A 22,012-nucleotide genomic window follows, 5' to 3' on the forward strand; every position below is an offset into this window, starting at 1 on the left:
GACTACAATCTTGTCCCTTGTCAGCTCTACTATATCCCTGGGAATTCTTACAGAACATACAAATACACTTGTAGAACCATTGTCTGCCAACCCTATACATGGTCTTGGGTACACTCCCTGCTGCATAGACATACCTACTAGTTCAGCCTGTCCACCCATCTATCCACCTGTATACCCGTGTTTGCCTTCACTGACAATGCAGTGCTGTATGTGCAAAAGGGTTCATCTTTGTTGTCTGCACCTCCCATGTACCTCTCTATGTCTTCCTCTTCCTCAGTGCCACCGTGTTGATCACTCACATTTGGTACATTGCCCTTCTCTTCACCCAAATCAATACTTATTTCTACCTATCTAACAGTGTTTCCTATCCTACCCTCCCACCCCTGGTAACCAACAAAGAAAATTTCCTTCCATATATAAACTGTTTCTTGACTCAGAGCATTCTTTTAATACTATTATTATTCATGGGTTTAACTACCCTTGCATTCCTAATCCCACTTGGATGATGTATAATTCTTTTATTGTACTGTCAGATTTCGTTTGATAGAGTTTGTTGTTGTTAGTGTTGATTTTTTTAATAATTTCTTTGTTGTTGTTGAAAATATAAACAGGAGAACAGGCACAATTCAACAAATTCTACACATAGTTCAGTGACATGGATTACATTCTTGAGTTGTGGGACTAATCTCAGACTCTTTTCCAAATAGCTCTTTCCCCGTTAGCATGAACTCACTGCCCTCAAATTTCTTATCTCATTTTTTGAGTTGCTGTTGTCAGTTTGATCCCATAGAGATGGTTCTGAAAAGATCACTAAGGTGAAGGCAGATATTCTTTCCTAATTAAGCTAAACTGTTGTTTAATTTAAAGAAGGCAGCAGGGTGGGTATTTTTGGCTTAAGTTTTAAAAATTACCTCCGAGCAGTAGTTTCAGGAGATCTCCCAGACTCAATGGCTCCAGAAGGTGTGGATTCCATGAGGATTTGACATTCTGTTCTACATTTCCCCTTGGGGTGAGAATTCTCTTATCAAATCTTTGATCAGAACAGAGCACCCACATTGAATTAAGTCTGACCCGTCCAGAAATGAACTAGGCACGAGATGGTGAGTGTCTCAACCCCAGAGGGATGCAAAGAAAGCTTGGACGAGCCCTGGGCAGGCACTGCACACTAAGGAAGGGAAGTGAGAGAAGACACTTAGGTCTTTTCAAGTCCAAAAGTTGTACGATCCAATGAACTAGAAAAATGTGAGCCCAGAAGGTTTTCTTTTTCTGTTTTTATTCGTTGCCAATGGGTGTGTGTGAGGTTAGTTGAGAACGACAGCTTGTGGCTGGTGACTCCATCATTGCTGCAGAGGAGAAAGCACTGGTAGGGCAGCAAAGGAACTGGCCCCCAAAATGAACCCAGCTGCCAATAAAGAAGAAGGGTGCACACTCTTCCGGGCTGCTGCTGCCCAGGGATTCCTGCACACGAACAGCGGTGGCAGCAGCAGCCCCAACAGTACCCCACTTTGGAGCAGTCTTTACAAAATTGCACTCTTGTGCCTCCCAAAGCACTTGCCTCCCTGAATGACAACAGGAAAATGAAATGAATGTATTGTTCTCGCATGCGTAACCGCAGGCACCTGTGTGTACCGCTTTGTGGGCTTTTGTCTTAAAGTGATCTTACATAACACATGGAACAACCCTCCAAGCAGGTGGCCCCAGCATTTCTCAGAGGAGCCCCTGGGGCTCAGAGTCAGCGTGTGACAGGCCTGGGGCCAGAACCCGTCCCTGACACCAGCACCACTGTGCTTCCATGCTGCCTTTTCGCCAAGAGCAAACTGCAAAGTTGGAGAAGTGGCTGGGAGCAAGCGAGGGGACATGAGGTCTGTCTAGGAAGCCTTCCCTTCTCCTCGGTGAGCTGGGACTTGTGGGGTGAACTGGAGTCCCAGGGAGGAGTGTGAGTGGTGGAAAGGATCCTGGGCTAGGAGTAGGGGCACCCAGGCTCAAGTACCAGCTCCTCGACGTCTTGCTGTGTGACCTTGGGCAAGTTACAGTCTACTTCTGGCCTCAGTGTTCTCTGTAGAATGGGCGATTGGGGCTAATGTCTCTATTAGAGCCCTAGAGTTGCTAGGCAGAGCTAATGAAACTGAAAGCCACATAATTGAGTGTGTGCGCGTGACAGCAGTAGGTGTCAGAGCTCTACCCTCCAGCTTTCGGTTTAGAGCAACTTCACACCCCAGTTCTGTCACCTCACCATTCACACTTGGACTTGACAGCAGAGAGCCTCTGTAACAACTGGCCAGGTCACGCACTGAGTTATCAGCAGACCCCGAGAGAGGGTGATGGGGCAGACAGCGTCTGAATGGCCAGGGCAGGGCTGAGCAGGGCCAGTGAAGCAGCTCAGACCGGCCGTCTGGGAGCTCCGCTCACTTCTGGGGCCACAAATTGCACCCCAGGCCCCAAGGCAGCTCTGCCCACAGGGCCCCTTTGGCCCCAAGGTGTGCTGGCCAAGAGGCAGGATGGGGGTGAGTGGTGGCCCTCTTCAGCACACATTCCCAAGGCAGGCTGGGAAGTGTAGTACAGTAGGGAGGCCCTTGGCCAGCTCAGGGCCAGGATCAGGTCGAGCTTAGGACAGGGCTTCCCATCCATTTTCTCATCATGGTTCACATGGGAAAAAATACTAGTGTGACACCAGATGACCACAGAGGCTGCTCATGGTGGAGGTGGCTTGGCCCTGTGCCCTGCATTCATGTGCACCCTAGGAGACACTTGGTTTACGCCTGGCCAGCTTGAGGCATTCAAGGTCCAGGTATCCTGGTCCTGCTGGGGGTGCGGGCCCGACAGGCAGTGGAGCCTGGTGGACGTCTGACATCATTGCTACAGAATGACTGCTGGGGAGGGATGTTGCCCAAGGTCAGCCAGCAGACCTTTCCACTCAATAATGCGGCTTCATCAAAAGTCAGGTGACCACGGGAGTACCGAACGGCTATTTCCACATATCCCACTGTTAGCTGGGACCTCCCAGGCCTTGAGGCCCCGGAAGGATTGCCTCACATGGCCAAGGCCAGCCCTGTGGAGTCCTGAGCCCACCCAAGATTTCCGTGCCTTGCCAGGACTTGGCTCCTGGTGGATTCTGGGTCTCAGATACTGTCTCTCCTCCCTCACGTCACCCCAGGGCAAGGCTCCGGCCCTTTTGCTGGTTCACAGATGTTTGCTTCGTGAACCTCACGCAAGCATTTCCTGAACGTTACTAGCATTCCCAAAGGTAAAGGAGGCCCTGGGTGGCTCAGACAGTGAAGTGCTCGGCCACCACCAACCCGCACAAAGGCCCTTCAGAAGAAAGGCAGTGATGGGGTCTGTTGTTCCTGAAGGTGGGAAGTCTTAGGGGAAGGCACTCGGGGCCAGCTTCCCGCCTTTTCTCTGCCCTCTCCTCACTCCTCTGACCTCCTTCCTCCTCCAGGGGTGGATTATCTAGTGAGCAAGGTAAGCACGGGCACCCTTGTGCTTACTTACTAATCTGTAGCAAACCTGATTCGTAGGTAAGCACAGGAAGCCCATGCTTACCTTGCTCACTGGCTATTCAGTCCCTGTCACGGATTGATAATTGGAAAAGAAGTTTAGATTCTATAGGAAGGGGCTGTGAGGCTGGGAGAAAGACAGATGCCGGCCCCACCTAGAAGCAGAATGTTTGCTGTGCTGAGAAAATGTTCACTGAAGATTAGCAAGCACGAGGAAGCCGTGCTTACCTGACTCGCTGGGTAATCAGCAGGGCCCCTCGGCGGTACAGTGCCCTCTCCCCGGCCCTGGCCTCCGGGAAGCCCTGCTGCTGTGGGCCTTCCTTGCCCTCAGCTCGTGGGGCTCCCCTTCCCAGAGCTGCCACGGGCCACCGCAGGCCTGGCTCTGCCTGGGAGGAGCCCTCACCCAGCTGCTACAGCGTTACACTTGTCCCCAGCACCGACACACAAGTTGGGTGCCTTCCCCCCTCGATCAACTCTTTGCAGCCTCTGCTTAGTGTCTCCCAGATGGTAAACCAGCCTAAGAAACAGCAGTTGTCACAGCAGCTTTGAAAATTGGCTCAGAGTAAAGAGCTCCTCCAGGCACCTGCTTGACTCGGGAGCAAGGGCTGGAAGCTCAAGTGCCCACGGAGGCCACAGGCCACAGGCCACCCAGAGGGGACAGCGGCCTGCCCAGCTCAGGTGGTGCTGCCATGTACAGAGGCTCACGTCCCAAAAGGCGGCAGAAATCTGGATTTTTACATGAAGGCTCGTGTGTTTTCAGTGCTGTGTGCTGTGGGGTCAATTCCGGCTCGCAGAACGGGGCTGCCGCTCAGGGTTTTGTGGGTTGTAATCTTCATGGGAGCACATCGTCAGGTTTTTCTTCCTGTGGAGCCGGTGGGTGGGTTCAGGTCTCCAGCGTTTCGCTTTGCAGCCTGGCACTCAGCCGTCGTGCCCCCGGGGCCCCTTATGCTATAAACACTGGCTGTGGAGTCTACGGACTGTGAACGCTGTGTCCCAGTTACCACTGAGCTGGCTCTGACCCTGGGCGGCCCCACGTGTCAGGACAGAACCGGGCTCCATGGGTTTTCCATGGCGGGTTCTTCTGAAGGATGGCCAGGCCTTTCTTCAGGGTGCCTCTGGGTTGTTGTTGTTGTTGTTGTTTGCCATCGAGTCGGCCCCGACTCATAGCGACCCCTCCTTGGGTTTCCGAGGCAGTATCACTACGGAAGTAGGAATGCCCAACCTTCCTTCCGAGGAGTGGCTGGTGGGTTTGAACCGCCAGCCTTCTGATTAGCAGTCAAGTGCCTTAGCCACTATGCTACCAGAGCTCCTATTTCCTGGTGCCTGGTTGTCCTCCGGCATTCTCTGAGTGAGTAGCTCATCTCCCGGGTCACGGGGTCATCATCCTCCTTGGGGAAGTGCATGCTCAGCACTGGTGTCTCGTGACCCAGCACAGGCAGACTCACTGCAGAGTCTCCTTGCATAATGTTGCATCCCGTGTCTGGGCTCTGCAGATCTTGATGCTGATGCCCGGGAAGCCCGGTTCCATCTGCAGGGCTGCAGCGGTCGCACTGTGACTCACAGGAACCCCAGAGACTCAGACCAGGGAGGACAGGAAGGCTCCAGGCGATTCATGAGGCCGTGTCCCAGTGAGATGCCTGAGCAGTGTGACTTAACGCATTTAGCAACGAACATACATGCAGACCCAGGTTGCAGGGAATGAAAAGACGTTGAGTTGCCTGCTTGCTTGGCAGGAAGGCGTTCTGGCCCCAGCTTTCTCTGACTTGCTATGCAACCTTAAGCAAATGTCTTTTCCATGCTGGGCCTCAGTTTCCTTACCTGTAATATGGGTATATTCCTGGCTCCTTCACCAGACTGCCCTGAGGTCAAGATCATAGAGAAATCAGAGCTGTGAAAGCAGGTACGGGCAGCCAAGGGCAGTAAACGTTAGGGCCTGTTACTACGCTTGTCGGTCCTCATCCTTCCCAGGACAGCCCTCCCCCAGCTTTGGTCCTTAGCCCACCACAGCATTCCCTGCTGGATTCCAAGGTCCAACTCAGGCAGCCTCTCTGAACAGGACCAGGCAGGAACCCAGCTGGGGTTCCAGTGCTGAACCTGAAGCTCCTTGCTCTCCTCAGCCAGTCGCACCCCTCTGTCTGCTTCATCTCTGCCTCTCTGTCTGCTTCCTGACCGTGTCCCAGGTGGCCGTGCCTCTGTGCCTTTGCCCCTGCGATTCCCTCTGCCAGGACAGGACCTTTCCCCTGGTCATCTACCAGAACCTTCCATGTCCTCCAGACTCCACTGTCTCCCAGCAGCTGTCTCTGCCCGCCCCCCACCCTGGGGTGACGTTGCCCTTCTCTGTTCCTGGAATGCCAGCTGCTCTGCTGTCTGCCCACCTCGAGTTGGAGGCATTTGCTCTCACGTCTGCACCGTCAGGCATCGTGTCTCCCACTGTGTGCTCTGTGAGAGCCGGACCACACCTTGCAGGCTCCCCAGTCCCCAGGCCCCAGCAGAAACTCCATAAAGGTGTGGCCAGCAGGTGCCGATGGCTCTGGCAGCTGCCACCAGGTGCACCTGAGTTGGGTGAGGGCACACAGCCCCACCAGATTGGCCAAGTCCAAAGGCGAGAGGTGGGCCCTCAGGCCGCACCCAGCATCTATGAATGGTGTTGGTAGCTGCCGTCAGGCGGGTCACTGTGAATGGTACGTCCCCAGCTGGAGGCTAGTGCTGGGCTAGCCCCACCTGCACAGCCTGCAGCATGACCCGGTGCACGGGGCACAGGACAGGGAGCAGGACACCTGGGCCTGGGCCACCGCTTGCTCTGACCCTTGCAATGATTACTGTGCTTTGCTGGACCTCAGTTTCCCCATCTATGAGAGTGGAATTGAACTAGTACCCCCAGGTCCCCTCAGTGTTGGCAGTGGGGGTTGGGGAGGGAGGTCGTGCTTATCTCTCCTGGCGTGTAGTGTCCAGAGTTCGGGGACTCTGAATGTGGTGCACTGCACAGGACAGTCCCTCACAGCCCAGATTCACATATACACACCCCCTAGGAAGACAGTGCCAAAGGGTCTCAGTGAGAGCCCGGTGGGTGGTCCCACAGGTCCCTTCCAGATCTGTGATTCTGAAAAGCATCACCCAAACTTGTAATCAAACGTTTGAAACTGAAATTCTTACCTTGAGATGACAGCTTCTGGCTTCACTGCCTGGGAGGTGTGGGGCTGCTGCTGTAGAGATAAGCGGTCGACCCTGAGGGATCTCGAAGGTTCCTCCAGGCTCCGGCGTTCTGTGAGTCTCTGCAGTTGGAGATAATAGTCATAGATTTACACAGGAGGAAGGGCTCACGATTCTGAAGCCTGCCAGGCACCCGCCCCTCCTCTGATCCTCACACCAGCCCTGCCAGGTGATGAGGAAATCATGGCCCAGAAAGGGTGTGAGATGTGTTCAAAGTCACACAGCCAGTAAGTGATGGCCTTGGGGTCTGAACCCAGTGTCCTCTCCCTTCCCCTGGGCTTCCTTCATGGGCCTCCATCCCCTCCCCTCCTAAAGAGGCGGTGTCAACTCACTCACCCTTCCAGGAAAAGAGAAGCAAGCCAGGGCAGCCAGAGGGCTGTCTCCCATCTCCCCTCCTGCCCCCTCCCCTCCCCTCCCCTCTTCTCTCCTGTACCCCCTCTGTCTCCTCTCCCTCCTCTGACTGGCCCAGGGAGAAAGTTCTAGAAGCTAGCTGCTGGGAGCTGGTCAGAAGGTGGAAGGGCTTTGACCCTAGCACTGTCTCTTTCAAAGAAGCACTGGCTAGGCCATGCCTGGGAACCAGAGCCACTATCAGTGGTGGCAGGAGAAGGGGTTCCAGGGAGGTGCCAGGAGCCCCGTGATCAGAGGTGAAGCGTGTGGCACCCTCATGTACACGCTCCACGTTCCCACCCTCCCTGCCCCAACTGGAATACCAGCCCAGCCTGGACCGCTCTGGCCAACCCCACGCGGGACACACAGCCTGGACCGCCCTGGCCGGCCCCACGCGGGACACACAGCCTGGACCGCCCTGGCCGGCCCCACGCGGGACACACAGAAGCCACCACTATCAGTGCTCCGATCCAGGGAGAGAAAGCACAGAGAAGCCCACCAAATCCAGCCCTCACTCTGTGTCAGAGGTTCCCTGCTGGAATGTTCTTTTGCCTGTGAATGACAAAGGGAATCTGTCTTCTTAACCAGAAAGCTTCAAAGCAGAGGACTAAGTGTCACCCCATCGTTGAAAATCCTGAAACACCTTGCTGCCCAGAGGGTGGTCTTGGACCAGCAGCATCAGCTGGGAGCATGCAGGAAACACAGCACCAGCCATCCCACCCCCCAGACCTGTTGACCTGGAATCTGCAATGACAAACCTCCCAGGAGAGGTGTGCCCACGTCATCGCGTGAGAAGCAGTTCTGGCCCCTGTTACTATGCATGTGCCCGCAACACTGGCTTCCTCTGGGTTTCTAAACCACGCCAGAGTCCAGAGTCGGCCACTGCAGGACCTTCCCACAAGCTGTTCGCTCTACCGGGAATGCTCTGTCCCTAGGTCTGCATGTGCCAGGGTCTCTCTCTGTCCTTCAGGTCTCAAACTGAAGTCCTCCCAGACCACCCATAGGTCCCCCTGTTAGTGCCTCTCAAAGCAGTCAGTCATTCTCTCCAGTATGACTGCGGGCATGCATAGCTGCACAGGTGAGCCGCATCCGGCATCTGCGTCCTCCACTTCACTGTGTGCCCCAGGAAGGCAGGCATTGTATTGGGCTTATGCACCCTGCACCCCTGCATCTGACATGGTGCCAGGCACATAGTTTTGTCAGGTGCCATTGAGTCAGCTCTGACTCTTAGCGACCCTGTGTCCAACAGAACCAAACACTGACAGCCCGGGCCTGTGCCAGCCTCACAGCCATTGCTAGACCTGAGTGCATCGTTGCAGCCACTGTGTCAATCCATCTTGATGAGGGCCTTCCCCTTTTTCACTGACTCTCCACTTTACCAAGCATGATATCCTTCTCTGGGGAATGGTTCCTTCTGACCACATGACCAAAGCAGGTGAGATGAAGTCTGGCCATTCTCACTTCCAAGGAGCATTCGGCTGCATTTCTTCCAGGACAGATTGGTTCGTTCTTTTGGCAGTCCGTGGTACTTCCAGTATTCTTCTCCAGCACCAGATCTCAAAAGCATCAACTCTTCTTTGGTCATCGTTATTCATTGTCTAGCTTTCTTATGCATATGAGGCGATTGAAAATACCATAGCTTGGGTCAGGCGCACCTTAGTCTTCAAAGAGACATCTTAGTTCTTCAGCACTTTAAAGAGATCTTTTGCAGCAGATTTGCCCAGTACAATACGTCATCTGATTTCTTGACTGCTGCTTCCATTGGTGTTGATTATGGAGCCAAGTAGTATGAAATCTTTGGCAACTTCAAACTTTTCTCCATTTATCGTGATGCTGTTTATTGGTCCAGTTAGGCACATGATAAATACTGGTTGAGTCCATTTTGAATGAATGAATCCAGGACAAATCCAGTTATCCTTCCATTACCTGGGCTCATATGAACTAGTCCATAAATTAACCTATGGGTCACTTCACGGATGGGAACCTGAGGCCTGGAGAAGGGTGGAGACTTGCCCAAAGTCACCCAGCAAGTCTATAGCAGGACCAAGACCTGTGAGCTTTCAGGCCTCAATGCCTCGCCCTGTGCCTGGCCCTCCTACCTGTCCCTTTTCATGGCCTGACAAAGCAGGAGGCTTGCAGGGTCCACTGACCTGCATTGTGGATAGTTGCACATGCAGAGGCTTTTCTCGGGCCAGCTGCTCCCACTCGTAGGTGGTACCCAGATGGGGGAGGCTTTCCTGGGCAGCTTCCAGATGCCTCCCACTGAGCAGCGGCTGGACCAGGAGTCCAGAGCGAGCACGCCCCTCCTCCAGCTACCATAAACCGTCCTGACCTGTCTGCGGGGCACAGAGCAGGAAGAAGGATGTTCTCAACTTGAGTTCTGCTTGCAGCACCAAAGCACAGCCTTCATGGAGCACTGGGGGCTTTAGGGGAGGACCCTGTCTAAGGTCTAGCAATTAAGGTATCCCTTCCTCCAGCACAGCCCCTCACAGTTATACCCACTGTCTCTCTGGGATTGGACGCAGTGTTTGTGAGGAGCAGGGCGGGGAGTTAAAGGAGAAAGGAGCACTGGGTTGGGAGTCAGGCAGGCCTGGGTTTGAATCTCAGCTCTGATACTTACTAGCTGGAGATTTGGGGCAAGTTGTTAAGCTCTGTGCCTCAGTCCCCCATCTGTAAAATGAGTATAACAGGATGCTGGGTTCTTAGAAGGCTTCAACAAGGTGACGTGTGTCGAGCTGTCAGCCCGGCGAGTGACCCGTGGCTGCTACTTGTGGTGAGGCTCCTCTTGATGTCCTCATGGCTGCTGGTGTTAGTTGATGTCAGCCCACCCTCCCTCTGAGGCCACTTCTCATGGGAACCACTCTGCTCTTACCAGAAGGGAGACTCCATGAGAACACAGCTCTTGTTGGCCTTCAGTGTTACTGCATCCCCCAGGCCCAAAACAGTACCTGCCAAATGGTGCTGCCTAATGGTTATGTATTGTTTGAATGAATGATTACTTAGCAAATCGTCCAGGTGAGCAACAAGTAAGAGAAAAAGCAAGTTGTGTGTCCTTGTAGGCCAGTCATCCACGGCAAGACCAACAGTGGTGGGCCAATGGAAATGATACGACCCACAGCTGTACAGGAGAGAGCCCACCACCATCGAGTCAATTCCGACTCATAAGAAACCCCATAGGGTTTTCAAGGCTGTACATCTTCACAGAAGCAGACTGCCTCTTCTTTCTCTTACAGAGTGGCTGGTGGATTCAAACCACCAACCTTTTGGCTAGCAGCCCAATGCCTTAACCACAGCACCACCAGAGCCCCTTCTACAGGGGAGAGGTGAGCCTGAAATCATGGCCCAGGCCCTGAGCTGAAATCCCAGCATGGGTCAGTGCCCTGTGTTAACTGGTCCAGGGCTGTGTTGCCTGCCCACAGGAAGCCGGCCACGTGCAGTGACCAGCTACTGTGTGAGCCCTCCAGGCCCTCCTTCCCCAAAAGCCCCGCGATGCCCCAAGAGTGAGGGTCTTATTCCATGGTACCTGGAAATCTGGCCCCATTTAAGGCCAGGGGGTGCCTTCCAGAGAAGCAGAGGATGCTTCTGGTGGCTTGGCCACTTCCAACCCCACTGAGCCACAGGAGCTCTGTGTCCCCAGCAGCCAGCAATCCACCACGGCTGGGCTGGACCCTCTACGTGGTTCTTTGGTGCCCTCTAGAGGTGCTTTGGTGCATGGCACTAATGCCAAGTAAGCCTAGTTCCTTGGTCCCGCTCCCTGTTGCGTTGCTTGATAGTAACTGGGAACTCTAGTCCCAGACGGAATCTGGATGGTCACACAAAAAGTATGGTTCCTGCTGTGTGCTTTGGGATTCAGTACGAGAGTTACTTGGCTTTACCCACAAATTTCCCGTCTCCCAGACTCAGGAGTACCAGAACCTCGTCCCTAGCTCCTGAGCCCTGCCTATCTGATGTGTCCAGTGTGCACAGAGATGGAGCTTTGGAGGGTGGTGTTAATGACCAGAGGACATGTGTGCTTTATTTCTGTACGGGAGCCTAGGTACTGGGCAGGTGGGGGCAGAAGCAGCTCTGTGGCCCACCCTCAGGACCACGGGCTTTTCTGAACTCTTGGCAGGTCCTTTGTTGATTACTACCCTCCCATCTCTGCAGCTGAGGCTGCTGCGTTTCAAGTTTATTGAGCTGGATGGGAGGACTGAGAACTCAGGCATACAGATTAGAATGTCAGGATTCCGAGATCTTGGGGCAGATGGGGATTAGAGGGTGAGGGAATGAGGGAGCTCTAACAAGGTTAAAGGTTACCCAGCGGCACTATAAGCTACAGCAGCAGGAAGGCAGAGCTCACAGCAGTTCTAGGAACAGTATCTGATGGGGTCTTGTTGTTGTTACTCTTGTTGTTAGTGGGTGCTGTCGAGTCAAAAATGACTGCATGTGACGGTAGAACTGTTCCTTGGGGTCTCCTTGGCTGTGATCTTTCTAAAAGCCCATCTCCAGCCCCTTCTTCTGGAGGCCACTAGATGAGTTTGAACCTCCAACCTTCCAGTTACCAGTTGAGCTCTTCCTTGCTCCTTGAGGGAGTCATAGACAACCTTGGGGAGCCCCTGGCTCGCCAGTGGAAGAGTTATGAGGAAAGCCAAGGTGATCTGGGAGCACGGGAGCAGGCAACTTGCTCGGCCCTACCTAAAGTGTTGGGCTCGGTTCTGGGACTGTGAGCCATGATGAGCTCAACCCGGGGGACGGAGAGGGAAAGGCACAAGGTGGCGCAGCCCTTCTCTGCGGCTCTCCCTTCCTGAGAGGCGTAGACACACTCCAAAGAGAAAGCTGGGTCTTGTTCTGGGGAACCCACAGGAAAGGTGGAGGTACAGGAGGAGAAGGTTTAGGTTCAATCAAAGTAACCATCTAGCCAAGCGTGAGAGGGAGGGGCTCCCTGGCACTGGAAGTACATAATCCAGACGGCCATTGTCATATTCCCATAAATAGAGTTTTCATTACATTGAACAATGGTGTATGACAGAACCTCCGAAGTCCTCTCTACACTGAGAGTCTAAGATTCCATCATAAATTACTGCCTTTCATAGTAGAACAACAGACACAATCGTCATTAACGAGTTTGCTATTCATCCATGACGGTAATGGGCCTGCATCCCGACATTTGCTTGGTTGTCAGACATCGCACAAACCCAGTTTCTGCCACTCACTCACTGTTGACCTTGGGCCAAGTCCTTTCAATTCAATAGAGACCATCTCAGGAGACTGCCATCTCCCTTAGTCAAATCCGGTACAGACTCTGGGAGGGTGGCAGTGGAAGGGATATCTCTGTATCCGGCCACTCAACTTTGGTTCCTAGAGAGGTGGCCTTCCTCAGGGTGACTCTCACTAGTGCTCACTGCCTCCACCACAGAGGCCTCCGGGGACCCTGCTCTCCCCTTTCACACTCCTGCCCACCTGTGGACCCAGTGGCCATGGAGCAAAGCTTCCTGAAGCTAAGACTTCCTCATCGAGCCTCAGAGAGATGCATGTGTCTGCAAGTCCCATTCTCCTCGTCCTTCCTGCTTCCATGTGGGGATCACCATCTCCCTGTAACTCACAGGAGTCCAGGCCATCGCCTGATTCAAAGGCCAGGCAAGAGAGCAAGGCCAAAGGGAATCGGGTGTTCGTCCCCAACCTGCCTTCCACACCCCTGGATCCTGTTAAAGTGCCCCTTCTTCCTAGTGACTGATCCTGGCAATCCTCACCCCTTAACCTCAGGGGCATGACTTTACCCTGGGCCTCAACAGGACAAGTCTGTCAGAACCCAACATCCTGAACTCAGTTAGTTCTTTGATGATATACACTCAGTGGGATCTACCCTAAAGTCAAACAGATTTGCAAAGACATCCTCAAACTACTTAGTGTTTTTGTTGATTGTTGATAGTATATGGCTAGAGCGATTCTGAAACTGTTGCAGATGAGTAAATATGTTGATGTTAGAAACTAGGGGTCTCACTGTAGAAGGAATACAAATATGGAATGGGGGAGACGAGCAGGAACCCTGTGGTGCTGGATCTTACCTGTATCTGTCTGTACACATGGGTCACCATGTGTCAGAATCCCCTCCACAGAAGGTAACAGCAGCAACAAATACCTGTCTATGAACAGGTGGCAGACAGGTCAAGAGCCTGGAAGTACTGACACTGTGGGGATAGTGAGCACAGCCAGTGCCCCGATCCTGGTGTCTAAATACCACTTTCCACTAAAAACAACCAGGATTCCTTGGGAATGTCTGATTCCAGGTTGGGACAAGGAAAGAGCAAGGAGTACCTGGGACATCTTGTCCTAGGAAGTAAAAAAGTATTCAAAAAAATATGGGGACATGTTCTGGCTACCTAGCACTGCTCGGACAGGAATATACCACAAATGGGATGACTTTATCAAACAGGAATTTATTCTTACAATTTGGAGGCTTTAAGTCTGAGTTCAAAGTGCCAGGCTCTCGGGGCTGTGTGAAAGCCCCTCGACCTTGGGCTTCAGCTCTGCCTCTTGCTCCCGGCCCACTTAAGCTAGAGGCATCTCTTTACTCAGGCAGCTACTGGCTGCTGAGGCTAACAAGCCCAAGGTCGACAAATAAAATGGCACAGTCCTGATGTTACCAAACCACATGGCAGGCTATTAATTCAAGTCTATTGAAAGTCCCAAGGTCGCAGAGCATAGCAGGCTGCTGAACAATGACACGGCTACACGAAGGGTTCAAGGGTGCCATGTGCTAGAGACCGTTCCCAAAGCTGCTGCTTATATACGGGAAGCAGACCATATCCCTAAAGTACTTGTGGTAGATCTCACCATGGAGTTAATTGCCAGTCTCATCATGAGGAATAACTACCACCAGCTGCCCAGCCACTCAGCCGGGCCCAGCCAAGTTGACACACAACTTTAACTACCACAGGACATGTTGAAAAAACAGAGGCAACATAACGGGGTTTCGACTGGCTAAATCTGGGAAAGAATTGCACATCAAAACGATGATGGTGATGAACAATAAGACAGCAGCTAGAAAAGGAACCCATACATCTATGTTGATACAAATCAGAAAATTGGAGGAAGAGCAAAGGCTTGTTGACAGTGGCAGGCCAAGTCTTCAAATGGAATGACAGAGTTGGAAAGCACCACAAGTAGCAGGTGATTCAGGTCAGAAGCATGAGCGGATCCCAAAACCACCGGGCTAATGCCTGTGGGGGAGCAGGACACTCACACAGTCTCAAAGTGTGTCCCACAGATAGATTAACTACAGAGGAGAAATGGTACCGTTCAAGGGAGAAATCACAGGGCATGGCAGCAACAATGGGACAAAATGCCATCGTGTTGAGAGGAGGCCAGACTATCGCTTAGGTAGGATTCCTTCCAAGAATACGTAGCCTGAATCTAATCGGGGAAAAAAAAAAAAAAATCAGACAACCCCAAATTTAGGGCCATTCTACAGATTAACTGGCTTGGATGCTTCAAAATAACATGAAAGACAAAAGTAGACTGAGTGATTGTTTGAGATTAAGGGAGACTAACGAGCTCTGGTGGCATAGTGCCTAAGGTACTTGACTGCTAACCAGAAGGCTGACGGTTCAAATCCACCAGCCACTCCTCGGAAGGAAGATGGGGCAATATACTTCCGTAGTGATAGTGCCTTGGAAACCCAAGGAGGGGTCAATATGAGTCGGGTCCAACTCGACAGTACATAACAACAACAACAACGAGATACAGGAAGTGAATGCAGGACACAGGCCTGGATTGAGTCCTGCTTTGGGGAGGAAAAGTGCTTTAAAGGACATTTTTGGGCCAATTTGCAAACTTTGAAAATGGATAGGATCTTAGATAGTAGTCCTGTATCCGTGTGAAATTCCGAAATTCAGTAATTGTATGTGGTTATATAAGGATCTCCTTGTTCTTAGCAAGCTGAGCAAGCTAGGTGTGAGAGTCAGGAGCTGTACCATTCACCCTCAACTGGTTCTAAACAACCTTATGTACATGTATATGTATATGTATCTCTTCATTCCCTGGTGTCTTTGTCTCCTCTTGCCACTATCTGGCTGATTTCTTTCCCAGAGTTTCCCAGTTCAAATTCCTGAGAGAGACAGAGAGAGAGAGAGCATGTTTGGGCAGGATTCTCTCCATCTCTCTTTGGACAGAGCCCTCGACACTAGAAAGACCTCACAGGTCTCTAACTAGCCTCCAGATGGGCTGCCAGGATCAGGTGCCTACCCCTTGTCCAATCAGCTCTGACCCAGAATGGGTCATGTGATACATAATATGGCTGCCTCCACTGCTCCCTCAGTGGGTACAGTGAGCAAGAGGGTCACCCTTTAGAGGGGCCAAGCAGGCCTCCCGTTTGGCCAGGTCAGCATACTCTGTATCAAGGGCCTCTGCTCTAACTTCGTGCTTCTTCCTGGCTGTCCCTCAGTACAGACACTTGCTCTGGCCCAGGTCTTGTGCTGGGCAGTGGGGACATGGAATTGACCCACACCTTACCCTCAGGCCAAACCAAACAGAAACCCAGTGGGAGTCGCAGTGAGTCGGAATGGACTTGATGGCAGCGAGTTTGGTTTTGGGTTTGGACTTTACCCTCAGAAGCTGTGCCTGAAGTTGGAGAGACAGTAATAACACAGAAAACTGGAAAGCAGGTGTGAATTGAGATCACTAAACAGAAGGCCGTGAACACCGCTTGAGCCCCGAGCCCCACACTGTGGGGACACAGAGGCAGAGCATAAAAGCCCTGCTGGATGGTAGCACTGACTGCCATCACGGCTCATGGGAGGGAAAAGAGGCCCTCCCTCAGATAGGGACCCTGCTGTGGAAGGGTGCCCAGTGCCACCCCTGGGGTTTCTTTTCTCCCTGCACAGCCGGACCCCGCAGGCCGAGACATCTCCATTCGCCCTCTCCTGGAGCACTGTGAGAACACCCACATGACCATCTGGCTGGGCATCGTCTATGCCTACAAGGGCCTTCTCATGGTAGGTGCAGAGTGGGAAGAAGTGGGGGGCCACTTCTCTGTCAGGGCTCTCTCCTCCAGGGGCTTCTGTCAACACAAAAATAAAGAGTGCCCGTGACAAAGCACTTAGCTATGCCAGGCCCACTGCCTGCTGCGTATCTGTTTCCACCACTCTCTGCAACAGAAGATCGACCTCTGTTCCACTGACAAGGACACTAAGGCTTGGTATCTTGCCCAAGGCCACTCAACTACTAGGTAACAGAGCAAAATCTTAACCCAAGAGTAAGCCCAGAACCTGTGAGTGTTGCTTACTACTGCCACTGTGCCACTCCTGGGACCACCCAGCACATGTTCACATCCAGCATTTTATTGGACTCTTTCGAAGTCCATGGGAGGTGAGTGGACTCAGCCCCATTCTAGAGATGAGGAAAGTAAGGTTCAGAGAACCCCATGCACAAGGGCACAAAGGTGCCTGCTCCTCCGCCCTCCTGGTGATCAGCTGCCAATCAGATTGTTGAGTTCCATGGGGTTTTCACTGCTTGACTGGCTGGAGGCCGATGGCCAGGCCTCTCTGGAAGCTCTGCTGAAACCTTTTCAGATCATAGCAAGACCCATTCAGATCATAGCAAGACCTAAGCCTCCCCTGACAGACGGGTGGGGGCTACATGAGGTTGGCTGGCTGGGTATCACACGTGGGTCTCCTGCATGGAGGCGAGAATCCTACCTCAGAACCCACCACTGCCTCACCATCCCACTCCACCATCTACTGAAATCACAAGCCAAGCCCACCTAACACAGCTGTGGAGATTCAGAGTTAGGAAGTCTTGAAAGGTCAGCCCTACCCTCTCATATCCCTGGTTGCTCCTTGAATCTTCTCCCTTACATCCCGGACACATGATCCCTCCACTTAAATCCAGGAAGGGCAGGCAGCTCGCCACTGCACCCTCTTCAGATTTTTCCATAGGAAAGTTAGGCCACCATCTGCCCCTGTGTGGCCTCCACATAGAGGCCAAGAATGAGCTCTTCTCCAAAAGTCAAATCCATTGCAATTTCTTGTGCTGCTAAAATGCATTCTTCCTTGCTGCTGCTTGATCCCGTACCCTTCAAGAAGCCATCCCAGAATAGCATGTGTTGGGGGACCTTAGTAAAGACTGCCCCCCACTTTGTATCCATAGGCTCACCAGATTGGCTGCCATCAGGGCCCCAAGAGATAATGACCCTGGAGGTGTCCACAGGAGGAATCCCAAGTGGAAGTGGGACCTGTGGAACTGATCAAAGGTTCTGGGATTGGAGAAGGACAGACTCAGGGGACATGGCCACCAGAAACTCAGAGCTGTCAGAGCCAGATGGAACAGACCTGAGGGCAAAATGGTGACCACAGGCAAGGTTGTGGGAGGGCAGACCTCAACTCCATGTAAAGAAGGATTTGTAGACTGGCGCACCCCTGGGAAGGAAAGAGCTCCCTGTCATGGGAAGTGTCCTGTGTTGATGGCCTGCGTTTCAGTGTCCCTGGCCCTTGTTGAGTATCCCAGAGAATGAAACTAGATGCTCCCTACGGTCTCTTCCAGCCTCAATGCTCCTTGATTCTGAGAGTCCATGAAATTAGATTCTGGTGAATCATATCAGCATCTTTCAAACTTACTTACGTCTTGTCTGTAATGTTTTGATTATTCACTCTCTTCCCCAGCCTCCTGCTTGCAAATGTGTTTGGAGATGACTGTATCTCTCCCAGTGAAGTGAAAACCTTCAGCCAGATCATGTCAATAAAAGCTATAGTTGACAGCACAAGAGCTCTACCATTTGTAATGTACACGAGGCGCTGTTCACAGCCCTCCAGGCATGTAGGGCTTATTAGTGAACTGGTTGAATTCAGGCTCTGAAACTGGGATCCCCCTCCACAGACCCTTCTGCTCTGAAGCCACAGGATCTCAGGGCTGCAAAGGGCACACACAGCCCTGTAGGCCCACCCACCCCTGTCAGATGTTTCAGCTCCCCACCTCACCCTGAGCATCCCCAACAAGCGACAATGTACTAACTGCTTCCCCACGTCCAGTGACGGTGCACTCACCCCCCATGCCATCCATAAATGGTGTCTTTGTTTTCTGTGGCTGCTGTAATAAATAACCACAAACCAGGTGGCTTACAACAACAGGAATGCATTCTCTCCATTGAATCAGGGTGTCCCTGGGGTCGCACTCCCCCCAGAAGCTCTAGGAAAGAAGTCTTCCTGGCCTCTCCCAGCTTGGTGGCTCCAGGTGTTCCTTGACTTGTGGCTGCACCCCTCCAGTCTCTGCCTGTGTCTCACATGGCTCCTTCTCTGGGTCTGTGTCTTCTCCCATCTCACATAAGGCCGCCTGTGACTCCATTTAGGGCCCACCTGGATAGTCCAGGATGAACTTGTCTTGGGATCATTAACTCAGTTACATTAGGCAGACACTCTCCCAGCAAGGCCACATTCACAGGTCCAGTAGATTAGGTTGTGGCCTTATCTTTTGAGGGCCACCATTCAGCCCACTCGGGGTAAGTTGCCTTTTCAGAAAGTTCTTCCCAACCCGCATCTGAAGATTTCCCGATATGGATTGTGCATTCTAACTCTCAGGCTGTCCCAGTCCCCCTTTGCCACCCCATTGCAGCGCAGCCTTGGGCAAGCCCCTTTCTCCTCTCAGGGCCAGTGAGGGGAGGTCTCGATCATGCTGGAAGTATCTTCCCATGATGGCCTCCTGTGGTCTGTAAGTGGTCCAGTTGGGGGAGTGATGGAGAACCAGACAGCTGTAGGCCACCTCATCTGCATTTCCTCTGTGGAGACAGATGGTAGCATCCAGAAGACCCTGCAGACGGCAGAACACCCTGCCTCCCGCACCCCTACCCCCCACTTCCTGAGGACCCCTCAGTTGGGCAGCTTCTCAGAGCAGGGAGCACGTGCTGCCACTTGGTAACGACCATCTCCCCTTTCTGTTCACCATTTCAGTTGTTCGGTTGTTTCTTAGCTTGGGAGACCCGCAACGTCAGCATCCCTGCACTCAATGACAGCAAGTATATCGGGATGAGCGTCTACAACGTGGGCATCATGTGCATCATCGGGGCCGCCGTCTCCTTCCTGACCCGGGACCAGCCCAACGTGCAGTTCTGCATCGTGGCCCTGGTCATCATCTTCTGCAGCACCATCACCCTCTGCCTGGTGTTTGTGCCCAAGGTACCCTGCCACCCCGGCCGCGGAGTCCCTCATACGCAGGGTGCTAGCTCTGCCCTGCCTTCTGAATTTTTCACTCATTATTTCCTTTTATAATAAAAACAACCCATATTATGAAAAGTTTGGGAAAAGCAGAAACTAAGTGTTTCAGTAAACTTTCAGGGACTTCCATAGTCCCACCCCCTCCAAAGAATCACTGTTAATATTTTCACGTTTCCTTCCAGTCTTTCTTCTTTTTCCCTCTTTAATGGCGAAGAGGTGATGCTTTTTATGATAACAGTACAAGTCACATACGACTTCGTATTCGGCCTCGTTCCCTTTGGTTTCTTTTCCCTCTTGGTGTTCTCCTACATTCATAATCACCATTGAGGGGCAGCTCCATCATCTCCTTGACCCTTGATCGCTTACTCGTGAACATTACAGTGGTTCCAGTTTTTTACTATTAAAATGAACTTTTTTTCCGCACAACACATTTTTCTTATTTCTGATTATTCCCTTAGGCTAGAGTTGCAGAAGTAGTATTTTGGGTGAAAAGAAATGGCCGTTTTTAACAACCACTTCCATTTTAAATTCATCTGAAGGGCTGACCTTCAGGACCACCCTGGAGAGAGAAGTTTTCATTCTCCTGCCCTTCAGCGGGCAAGTGGGCCAGGGGCCTTGACTTCTTAGGAGCCCGCTGCTGGTCTGTGTAGAGAGAAGCCCAGCCTGGGTAGAGCTCAAACTTAAGAAAGGTTAGACCCTAAAACAGAAATTACCATTAGAGGAAAGCCTGTGTGATCCAAATGGAGTCTGAACTAGTTAGTGTCACAATGGCACCAGTGTCAGTACCTTAGTTTTGACAGCAGTGCCATGGTTGTGTCGATTCTGTCACTATGTAAGATCTTCTCATTAGGGGAAGCTGGATGGCAGGAACTCGCTGTACTATCTTTGCAACTTTTCTGTAAATCTAAAATTATTCCAGAAAAAAAGATTATTTTTAGAGGAAAAACATTTAAGGAAGAAGCATGGAGCTGAGAGTCAGGAAGGAGTTATTGACCCAAGTGGGAGATCACTCAGGGTTCATTGTCCCCTGACAGGCAGCCCTTGGAACCTCTGTCTTCCTGGCACCTAATCAGTGCCCAGGCTGCCAGCTCTGCCCTCAGAACACCTGTGCTGTGTACTCTTTCCTTCTCCTGGCTGTCGCGCCTGCCCAGGCTCCAGGCCAGCACTTCTGATTCTGCTCTGACCTTCTCTCTAGCCTGTCTAAGATGCTGGAGGACTCTCTAAGCCCAGCTCCTATCCCATCACTCCCCAGCTTTGTCATCTCAGGAGCTCCTATTGCACTCCTGCCTCCGGGATCATAGCCCCTGATGTTAAGCAGGCTTTGAAGACCCTTAGGTTTCTTCCAGTCTCCCTAGACAGCCCCATATGCCAGCCAACTTCCCTTTTCCATAAGTGTCCTGAGGGCTGGGAATTCCCCTCACCTATCCAAAGTCTCTCTGTCCTTCCAGACCCTCCCCAGACCCCACCGAGGCCCACAGCACCATGCTTGCAGCTCTCTTCAGCCCTGGATGCCCATGGCCTGCTGCAGATCTGAGTCCTCCCTCATCCCCACCCCACTGCCCCAGATCATGAGGTCCTCATGGGAAGGGACCATGGCTCATTCGGTCCCTCTCTCAGTTTTAAGCCCAGAGCCTATCTTGAACGCAGACATGCTTCTTAAATAAATGAGTAAGAGCAGGGGCAAGTACTAACCTTTTCTAGAAAAAAAAAAAATTGCTGTGTCGGTAACAGTAAGTTCCATCCTGTCTCCAAAGCTCATCAGTGGTTCTCACAGCAGAGGCCTTCCCTGTCCTCTGTCCCATTGTCTTCACCACTGCCATCCTCAGGGTTGATTTCCACATGGAGCAAGACCTAAGGCAGAGTGAGGCCCTGCTGGAGCTAGACCTAACGAGCCCTGGGTGGTCTGTGCCAGATGGCTGGGATGCAGGCAGAAGAAGGGACAGAGACTGACTGGCCTTTTCCCAGCAAGTGAAGAAGCAGACTCGGCTAGGGGAGGGGGCCACTGGTCTAAGGGCACACACAGTGCATGGCAGTGCCAGGCCTAGCCCAGGGCTCCTGACTCCCAGCCTGTGTCCTTCCTGGGGCCCCATGTTGTCCCTATGCAGAACCTGCTGGTCCGACTGCAGTGGGGGTGGGAGGAAGGAGCCCCGAGCTCCTTTCAACCCCACCTCTGTCCTTTCATTCAGCTCATCACTCTGAGGACAAACCCAGACGCAGCCACTCAGAACAGACGATTCCAGTTCACTCAGAATCAGAAGAAAGAAGATTCTAAAACCTCCACCTCGGTCACCAGTGTGAACCAAGCAAGCACGTCCCGCCTAGAGGGCCTGCAGTCGGAAAACCATCGGCTGCGGATGAAGATCACAGAGGTACCTCCTGCAGCATCTGCCTGCCAAGGGCCACCTTCTCCCACAGGAGTCCCTTTGATCCACATGGGGACTCTCAGGGCTGCTCTGCCCACGGCCCCTCTGGCACACCTTGCATCAGGGACACAGAGTACCGTCTGCTGCCGTTGTGACTGCAGGAACCAGCGGTGACAGAGAAAGGCAGTCACACAGAATCCAGCGAGCTCTTACTGTCCACCTGGCCCCAGCTCTTGGTGTTCACCAATGCCCCGATTCAAGTGTCCTCAGAAGGAAGGACAGTCATAGACATTTGTGAGCTCCCAGATTACAGGGGCTTCCTGGCCTGTCTTCCCTCTCTCTCCCTCTCTCTCTCCCTCTCTCTCCCTCTCTC

General features: G+C 52.5%; 1 protein-coding gene across 1 annotated transcript in view; it reads left to right on the forward strand.

The window, feature by feature from the left end:
- The window catches only part of LOC103212375 (gamma-aminobutyric acid type B receptor subunit 2-like), a gene marked incomplete at its 5' end in the record, with an annotated part of 135,553 nt that overhangs the window by 97,101 nt on the left and 16,440 nt on the right, over positions 1-22,012 (forward strand). Inside the window, 3 exons of the mRNA XM_007958356.2 lie at positions 15,956-16,066; positions 19,013-19,237; positions 21,463-21,645. Of these exons, the coding sequence (XP_007956547.1) occupies positions 15,956-16,066; positions 19,013-19,237; positions 21,463-21,645 (519 nt within the window). The remainder of the gene's footprint in view (positions 1-15,955; positions 16,067-19,012; positions 19,238-21,462; positions 21,646-22,012) is intronic.

The sequence above is a fragment of the Orycteropus afer genome, unplaced genomic scaffold (genome assembly GCF_000298275.1).
Source record: "Orycteropus afer afer isolate SDZICR_OR568_19922 unplaced genomic scaffold, OryAfe1.0 scaffold00943, whole genome shotgun sequence".
Classification (NCBI taxonomy): domain Eukaryota; kingdom Metazoa; phylum Chordata; class Mammalia; order Tubulidentata; family Orycteropodidae; genus Orycteropus; species Orycteropus afer.